This window comes from Nicotiana tabacum, chromosome 15 (genome assembly GCF_000715075.1).
Source record: "Nicotiana tabacum cultivar K326 chromosome 15, ASM71507v2, whole genome shotgun sequence".
Lineage (NCBI taxonomy): Eukaryota > Viridiplantae > Streptophyta > Magnoliopsida > Solanales > Solanaceae > Nicotiana > Nicotiana tabacum.
In genome coordinates this window covers 44101990-44112115 of record NC_134094.1, presented here as the reverse complement: position 1 = coordinate 44112115, position 10126 = coordinate 44101990, and the positions used below count along the sequence as shown (strand labels likewise).

Here is a 10126-nt window from a genome sequence, read left to right as displayed (position 1 = left end):
TCTAGATTTTGACATTCCAACGTAATGACCTTTGCCTGCCAAATTGTAGGTAGACTTATGAGGATCTTTCTCACCTGTTCGCCACTTTTAATAGGTCTTCCAAATGATTTGAGGTCTCCAAGTATTTTGCTGAACCTGAAAAATATTTCTTCTACAGATTCACCATCCTTCATCTGAAATAACTCATAGTCCCGAACCAAGAGGTTTATCCTAGTCTCTTTCACTTTGTTGGTTCCTTCGTAAGTGACTTCCAGTTTGTCCCACATTTCTTTTGCAGTTTTGCAACTTGATATCTTTTCATATTCTTCTCCACTGATAGCATTATACAATAGATGTTTTGCTCTTGCATTAGTAGTGGTGACAGTAGTTTGATTATCAGTGTAATCATCCAAGTCAAGAGGATCAGTAGATATGATGACTTGACCATTTGCATCCTTCTTGGGAGGAATTGGAAGATTTCCCTTTTTGATCATACACCATACTTTGATGTCATACAACATAGTATACGTTTCTATGTGAACTTTCCAGTGAGAGAAATGCTGACCATTGAAGTAAGGGGGTCGGACCTGAGAGGTCCCTTCTTGAAAGAGAGCACCAACAATAGTATTGGATCCCATGATCTTTTCCTCACTAATGGTTAGGCAAGATTGTGAGCCTTGCTCTGATACTAATTGAACGTACAAAGGGGGGGGGGGTGAATTGTTGACTATTTAAAAATTAGTCGACTAACACACATATTAGTTAACTGATCACAATGCAGAATGAAGGTAAGCAGTGAAGAAGAGTAAATAGCACACAACGATTTACACTGGTTCGGTACCGTTGTGGTACTTACATCCAGTTTTCCTTGGGTCACAAGGGTTTCCTTAAGATCTTTGAAAATGTTACAATTCAGATGGTTTTAACGCGTTCACCATCAACGAACAATGTCGCACTTTGAGTTCTGAGTAATTGACACAACTCTCTTTTGCATTCTAGATCTTTCTATCTTTTGAGACACTGATAACTAAAGATTCCAGTGTTTAAACTAATAAGTAGATAGACTTAGAATACAATGTACACAGTTGCGCAAATGCTGCTTGAGTTTTCCAGTAACTTATAGGCAAACATTGTTGTGTGTATGTATTTTGATCCAGCAAGGTATCTCTGATTCTTTCAAAGAGCTGAGTGTTGTATTCGAGCAGAGTGTCTCTGATTTCTTCTTGGAATGCTCTTGGAGTTCTCTGTTCCATACCAAGAGAGATGGGCTAGATATGGAGTGCACTGTTCCATACCGAGATGCTTCATATTTTCCTTGAGGATGGGCGTATGTCAGATGGTCTTTATTTGGTGGATTTTAAATAATCCAACGAGTGCTTGATGACAAGAAGCACCACATCCAAGTATCTCCCACTATAATGTGTTTCCCACTCAACTTGTCTCCCATGTCTTTTGTCCTTTATTCTTCCCCTTTGTTTGATTTGAATTGCAACTTCCCTTTGCATCAGCGTTGATGCTTTTGATCTGCTTGGAGTGAGCTTAACTCTGGATGAATAAATTTGCTTCTCTTGATTGATCATTGATGTAGCAACAACATCTTGCTGAGCATCTCTATTTTTTCCTTTTTATTAGTCCTGCAAATATAACATAAGATAATGTTGTCATCATTGAAACTTAAACTTAAACCTATCAAACTTGATACCAATACCAGCAGATAAGCAAAAAAAAAAAAATACATTTGTAACCTGTTATTTGCAACACTTTAGTATATTGATTCTATAACGAATCTGGTTACTATGACTATATTATAAATCCAAAAGAAGATGCAATTTGAGACTTATCAATTTAAGTCTCTTTTGCAGGAAGGCATCACGACGTCTCGGTGGTGCAAAAATTGCATAGACACTACAATGCTTCAATTTGTCATTTCTTCTAGTCATGATCCTATTTCTCCTTCAAAAAATGGAATATTTGGCTTAATCACAATAACGTGAATTTGCTGCGCTAAGATCTTCTCTGCCATTTACTTCTTTCTCTTATTCAACCAACCAAAAATTCTCATTGAATTTTTTTTTAAGTCTCAACAGAAATTAATTACTTTGAATTCCTTAAGATTGTTGATAATCTGTGTTCGAAATCAGAAAATCAGAGAAGGAACAAACGTTAATTTAACAAACAAAATATTAAATAATTCCTTTATTTTAGCAGCTGAAGTGCTGGGGAGAGCCTTAGATGCCCTGTTTGACAATCCAGATTTTATATGCTTTGGTATGCCAAAGTGGAGTTACAACATCAACTATCTATCATATGCAGATGATACAATCAGTTTCTGTTCTTCTCACTATGGGGCAGTACAACTTATTATGAATGTATTGGAGGAATATGAGGCAGCTTCAGGTCAGAAGATCAACAAGGAAAAGTCTTCCTTTTATATGCATGAAGATGCACCTGCAGATAAAGTTAACACTATCCATTTGATCATTGAGTTTCAAAGACACCCCTTCCCATTTACATATTTGGGATGTCCTATATTCTACAGCAGAAGGAAGAAAGATTTTTACAAGAACATCATTTTCAAAGTTCAGGAGAGGCTATCATCATGGAATGGTAAGCTGTTATCAATTGGTGGCAGGGCAGTATTGATATCACATGTTTTAGAGACCATGCAAATACACCCCTTGTCAGCTGTGAATCCACCACCATATGTGATTAACCAATTACACAAGATGTTTGCTAGATTTTACTGGAGCAACACAGGTAATGGAAGGGCAAGACACTGGGCTTCATGGGAGAATTTATGCCTATCTAAAAGTGAGAGAGGTCTTGGTTTCAGGTCATTACATGATGTGTCAACGACATTGTTTGCAAAGCTTTGGTGGAACTATAGAACAAATGACTCATTATGGTTTACATTTATGAGAAACAAGTATTGCAGGAAGATCAATGAAGTAGTGGTACCATGGAGACATGGATCTCATGTGTGGAGGAAAATGCTTCAAATGAGAGATGAGGTGGAATACCAAGTATGGTGGCAACTGAAGAGTGGAAACTCCTACTTCTAGTATGATAATAGGACTAGACTTGGAGCTCTTTATCAAACTTCAGGTCCAGACCAATGGTGTGATGGATCCATAAGATATGTTGATGAAGTGATGGAGAATGGGGTATGGAATGAAGTAATTTTGAGAGAACTACTGCCTGATGAACTTGCTGATCATGTTTTGGAGAATATCACACCACTTTATTATCACTCTATGAAGGACAAGCCTTGGTGGCAACTGGAAATAATAGGTAAATTTACAATGAAATCTGCATGGCCATAAGAAGGAGAAGGAAAGAAAGCAAATTGTACAAGTTATTTTGGGTGAAGGGGCTGCCTTTCAAGATCAGTTTCTTTATGTGGAGGTTATGGAAAGTAAAACTACCTTTAGATGATTGGTCTAAGGCTGGGGTACTTTACAACTTCAAGATCTTGGTGCTGTAGGAACCCTAAATAAGAGACATTGCCTTATATCTTCTTGACATCTCGAGCTGCTATATTTGTGTGGAACTACTTTGGTACACTTGCAGGGATCAAAACAGAAGGGAAGCACTTTTACAAGTGATAAATGAATGGTGGACCAAACCTGCTAATACAAGTTTAAAGGCAGTGTATCAAGCTATGCCAAGTCTGATAGTTTGGCACTTATGGAAGAAGAGGAATTCAGGAAAGTATGGAAAGAATGTGTCCTTTAATAGGTTGATCTTTTAGATATCAACCTCAATACAAATGTTACTGAAGGTGAAAAGTCCAGGCTTCAAGGGTATTGCTCCTAACCACCAGGATCTACACGAGAAGTTGTTACATCATATCCCTAGATTGAGTTATACTAAGGTGTTGTGGTAATTGCTTATTGATGGTTGGATTAAATGTAATACTGATGGGGCATGTAAAAGGGATAATGGAGGAGCTTCATATGATTTTTGCTTAAGGGATAGAATAGGGGATCTTATTTATGCCCAGGCAGATGCAGTTGAAGATGCAACTAATAACATAGCTGAAGCACAGGCTATTCTTGAAGCTCTCAGGTACATAATTCATATGCAGTATCCGGCATGTATAATTAAGACTGACTCTTTACTCATGAAGAAAGTGTGGGAACCACCTTGGAACATAACTAATCAAATTGATAAAATCAAAACTATACTGTCTAGTGGTGTATTCAAGTAGTTCATGTATTGAGACAAGGCAACAAGTTAGCCAATCATTTTCCTAACTGGACATTGGATCAACAAGCCATTATACATGTGCACTCTTTTTGGGAACTAGACACACAAGTGAGAAAGATTCTGAACAATGACAAGCTCCAAATAACCTTAAGGTAAGGACTGCCAAGACAAAGGATTATTGATGATGGATATAAAATCAAGGAGAAGTTTTTTGATTGGAAAAGGGGAGGAGGAGAAGGTATGCTGGAGGAATGGGGTAATCTATAAGGGAAGTAGATGACATTACACTTCCATTTCAAATCCTTAGGGAGGAGAGAAGGAAGAATTTTTCCTTTAACATGTTTTATGATTTTGCAGGTACTTTGGATAGGGATTGGCTCAATGTTGTGGACAAACCTATATGGGTAGTATTAGTATCATTGATACTCATTCCCTATAGGTGCAACCACCACATAGGTCAGCCCAAATATACACGCAACAAGGCAAAGAAAAGGCTGCACATAAACCTTAACTTCTGGATCCATATTCATGTCCAGAATGGAGGAAACATGAATTACTACAATAAACAATGCAAATTCCCTTGCATCTACTACTTCCTGAGGATCACACAAAGTAATCCTAGCAGAGCACATCAAGCTACAATGACCAGATACATGCGCAAGTACTTTATACTGCCCATATCATATATGACTACCCATGGGACTTCTCATCTTTATGCAGATCTTTTTAGCAATAAGTGGAGGAGTTACCAGATACAATGGACATCTATCACACACGAGGAAGCTAACTATAGCAGGTTCGTAGCAAGAAGGATCAGGAATGAAAGCGTAACAAGGAGCCAAAGATGCAACAACACAACTGTTGCCTTGTCCTGGATTTGCATCATGCAAGGTCTCGCGTGCAATCTGCTTACAAGGCAGTCCTTTTCAAGCTTATATTTCAGTCAAAGAAATCAGGTAGAGCTGCCTAAACCTCAAAATAACAAGTGCAAATGCCTAGAATAAAATGCAATGAGAGGCAGCTTTCTCAAGAATCATGGTTCTTAGTTCTTTTTGTATTATCAAAGGAGTGTTTTGCACATGACTTTGATATTAGAATTCATGTATTTTCAGTTTTTTCGCACTTTCATTTTGTGAGACTTCTTGACACATTTTTGTTTTATTTTAATTATTAATAAAAATAATACCAGGCAACCAGTCTAGTGGTATATTTTCTTAAAAAATATTAAATAATTCCCATTCCACAAGTTACTTGTGTGTCCTTAAGGAATTTAATCCCCTCATTGTTGCCCAAGGTTGTGAATTAATTCCTCCCAGGATAGAATAAAATAAGTATTTTGTGATAGCGGCACTACAAATCATAAAACTTCAGCAAACTCAACAAACAGAGCAAATCATACTTGATACTTATATTTATTTCGAAAATTATGTAACATTGTAGAAAAGAGGAGAGAAGTTTTCAGATTTTCCATGTCTTAAAAAATGAGGCTAAGCTTCTAAATTTATTGACAATGAAAGAGTGAGATGAAGAGGTGTAATTCAAAAGGTGCGTCTTTCATTTCCCATTCATACCCATTCCCGAAACCTAATAGAAAGAAGCACTCATAACAAGTAATACAATACAAGATATGTAGTAATAGCCATCTAAGGGTAAAATAATACCATATTAACACTAATACTACTGAAACAAGAAGACATGGGGAAACACTCAACTGCCTATAACCTTCTACCCTAATCCTCAACCTCCACATCCTCCTATCAAGGGCCATGTCCTCAGTTAGCTCAAGTTGCACCATGTCCCACCTGAACACCTCTCCCCAAGACTTATTTAGTCTACCTCTACCCCTCCTCTGACCCCCCAATGACAATCTCTCACACCTCCTGACTAGGGCATCTGTGCTTCTCCTTTTAGCATGCTTGAACTATCGAAGCCTCGCCTCTCGCATCTTATCCTCCATGTGGGCCACTCCTATCTTGTCCCTAATAACTTCATTCCTAATTTTATCTAACCTAGTATGCCCACACATCCATTTCAACATCCTTATTTAAACAACTTTCATCTTCTGGACTCCCAAAATAATTACATCGACTAATTTTAAGTTAAAGTGCTAAACAATACATCCATCTGGCAAGAATATAAGGAAATTATTAGAAGAAAATAGGTGCGCAAGTATTAACCTTAATTAATGAGTTTGTCTGGTCAAGACAATGTTTAGCTTTTGGTATGTAGATCAGGAAAAGATAATTGATTTAACATGTAAGAACTTACATAATTAACCTAATTTGGAGGAATAAATGTTCGTCTTCTCAAGCCTTTACCATACGATCCTCAAAGCGCCTAGAGCATCAAGAATGCTACTCCAGTACTTATCTCAGGACTACAAGCATTTGGCAACTTGTTCAGTCACAAATATATTTAGTATTTTTTTTAAATTTTTCAGTATCACTGGGTGTGTTGTATTATCTTTAAAAAGGAGGGTAGATTGCCTTACCTCCAAGATTACAATACTAGGGAGCCCGTCCTAATCAAAAAACCACAGAGATATGTAAAACGCATTTCTGTGCCAAACAATTATAAGTTGCAAAGGCTTAGCTTACAAACAAATTAGCCTTATCATACTTTTTTCTAATGCTTGGTACTATAAATTTATCCAAAATGAAAGATCCTTTGATTTCCTTGGGCAAATGGAGGAAGGACATGTACATCTTACTCTCCAAATTGTTGGAAGCCATTTTTGCCAAGTAGTCCTTCACCTGGTTAGCTTCCCTATAGCAATGCATATGAATGAAATTGGCTTGGCTCATATGCTGTGAGATATCGTCGATCGTGTTATTCATTTTATAATTGCTAGTGTATCTTTCTTTGATCATGTTGATTATCAACAAAGAGTACATTTCGAGTATGAAGTTTGTAAAACCATTCTGAATACACCATTTAATTCCAGCCAAAGATGCAAAAGCTTCTACTTCATTGTTGTTTCTATAGTTTGCTGACAGATAGTAGGCCAACAAAAGTCACCCTGCTCATTCCTCAATATGCCTCCTAGCCATGCTCTACCATTTTCATGGATAAAGATTCTATCTGTGTTCAACTTGAATGACCCTTGAGGTAGCTGCATCCATATTACCATAATAGCTTCAGGGATGGGCTGTAATCTGGCCATATCATTATAGTATTTGACCTAAGGCAATGTCAACTTACATTTGGGGAAAGTCCTATGTACAGCATCCATGATATTCCAAATGACATGTTGCTTCATTTTGTAGAAGTTGAACTTCTTTTGATCTCCATATTTACACAAGCATCTATTATTCCATATTTCCCAACAGGTGATGATTGGGATGATCTGCAAATTAATATTATTTGTGAAAAACATTGTTGGACGTTTGTTTCCACCAGTGGTTCAACCACCCTCTAATATGTATCTGGACATGTTTAATTCTCAGGTGAGCACCTATTGCTTTCCAAATATACCTTGTTGCATCACTTTCCATAAAAATATGTTGTATAGACTCATTGACATGGTTAGTATAACAAACACATCTAGAAATAATTTGTTTGCCAAAGTAAAGGATTACTTCATTAAATGGAAGTTTTGACAACCATAATCTACAAGTTAGAAAAGAAATTTTAAAAGGAATGCTAGAATGCCATACCTTACTAAGGAATTGATCCATAGTTTTAATAACTCTAAATATGTTCTGAGTAGTTTTATTTGAGTACCTACCAGTATTAGAGAGATCCAATATAGCTTGATATGGGGAAGTCTGATTTCCAATGTTGATTCCTTTGATATGGTCCACAATATCATCTGGGATTGTATCACTGAGTTTTTCAATGTTCCATTCACCATTGTGAATGTACTCTTTCACAAGAATTTTCGGATTCTTCCTTTCATTTGGGAAAAGAAGTGCAAAAGGGCCCTTCCTCGACCAATTATCCCACCATATATTAGAGTTGCCAGAGTTTACAATCCAATGAATATGTGGCTCAGCTTTTTCTCTTATTTTCCTCAAATTTTTCCATGCATGTGAATCCCCAGGGGCATATTTCTTGCTCACGGTATGGGATCTTGAGTAGTATTTCTGAGTCGTGAAATTAGCCCAAAGGGATGGAATAGTCCTGAGTCTCCATCACCTTTTAGTGGCTAAAATATTATCAAAATCAATCATTCTTCTAACATCAATGCCTCCTTCATCACATGGGAAGCATAGGTTTTTTCATGATCTCCAATAATATTTTCTTTGCACTCTAGAGGAGCCCCAAAAGAAGTTAGCAAAATACTTTTCAATCAAGTTAAAAGTATTCTTCGGGGGGGCATGGCAGACAGAGTATAAATAGGAAGAGATTGAAGGACATGCTTTATTAAAATTAATCTACCACCGTAAGAGAGAATCTTACCATGCCAACCATTAAGCTTCTTAACAATTTTATTAACCATACGATCAAAATATGCATTATTTTCCCTTCCTACATAAATTGGACAACCTATATATATAAAAGGAAAATTCTTGTCCATATAACTAGTGGCAGTTTTGATTCTATTGATTCTATGTGCACAAGTATTAGAGGCAGTTAAGAAGAAACTTTTATGACTATTGACCATCTGTCCAGAGATATCTTCATAATTCTTAATGGTATTCATGATAAGATTAATAGAATCATTATTGCCACTACTAAAAATAATAATATCATCAGCATATGCAAGGTGATTGATCTGTGGACCTTTAGTAGGCATAGAGAAAGGAGTGAAAGAGGCATCAATGTATAAATCATTAAGAGAGCAAGTAAGTACCTCAGAAGCTAAGATGAAAAGGGTAGGAGATAGGGGGTCTCCATGTTTCAAACCTTGACTCGAGGTAATAAAACCTTTTATATTACTATTTACAATAATAGAGTACCAAATGCCAGAAAGTAGATTCATGATCATCCAAATCCAAAGTTTTGAGAAACCAAATTTCCTAAAAACTGAAGTTACAAAGATTCAAGAAAGTCTGTCATATGCTTTAGCCATATCAAGTTTCAAAATAACATTAACACTATTATTATTCTTAGTAATGTATTGAACAATTACCTGTGCTAAGAGAATATTTTCAGAAATAATCCTGTCTTTAACAAAACTACTCTAATTAGCATTAATTAATCCAGAAAATAGAAAATTAAGTCTAATAGAGAGAATTTTTGAAATTAATTTGTTATTGAAATTAGACTGACTGATAGGTCTAAAATTACTAAAGGAGAGAGGGGAGTCAATTTTAGGAATAAGCACCAAGAAAGTATGAGTATAATACTTAGTCAGAAGGATACCTTTGAAGAAGTCTCAAACAAGGTCATTGATGTCATCTTTGATAATGTCCCAACAACTGTGAAAGAAGGTGCCATTGTACCCATCAGGTCTAGCAACACTAGTGGCAGACAAACTAAATACTGCATGTCTTATTTTATCCACATTAGGCTCCTTATCCAGGCTGTCTTGTCTTCTTAACTGATCTTAGTAGAGATGCAGTTCAATATAGAGAGGTCAAGAGTAGGAGTCAGAAGATTGAAGTTAGAGTTGAAATGCCAAATAGCGGCTTTGGCTATTTTCTCTTCACCTTGAACCCAATTGCCTTTGTGATTTTTAATCATGTTCAATTGCAATCTCCTTCGTTTTTCTCTAAGCTTGCTATGAAAAAACTGAGTGTTTATGTCTCCTTCCTCAAACCACTGGATATTAGGTTTTTGGCTGAGTAAGGAGTCTTGCGTGTTCAACCATCTAGTGTATTCTGCATGAGCTTTGTTGGTTTCCTCCCTATCTTCCTCAGTATTGTTGGTAATTTCAATTTCCTCTATATTCTGAATTTTATCCTCCCATTCAAGGACATGAGCATGAATGTTACCAATTTCTTCTCTGGACCATTGACTCAATCGTTTACTAAGTAACTTCAGTTTGGATTGA

At 36.5% G+C, this 10126-nt stretch overlaps 1 protein-coding gene across 1 annotated transcript; it reads left to right on the top strand.

Moving 5' to 3' along the window:
* Window positions 1-761: 761 nt before the first annotated feature.
* LOC142169604 (uncharacterized) lies at window positions 762-3041 on the top strand. Its single transcript, XM_075231490.1, has 3 exons — window positions 762-767; window positions 1137-1265; window positions 2121-3041. Exons 1-3 carry the CDS (start codon window positions 762-764, stop codon window positions 3039-3041), a joined length of 1056 nt encoding a protein of 351 aa, XP_075087591.1.
* The last annotated feature ends 7085 nt before the right edge of the window (window positions 3042-10126 follow it).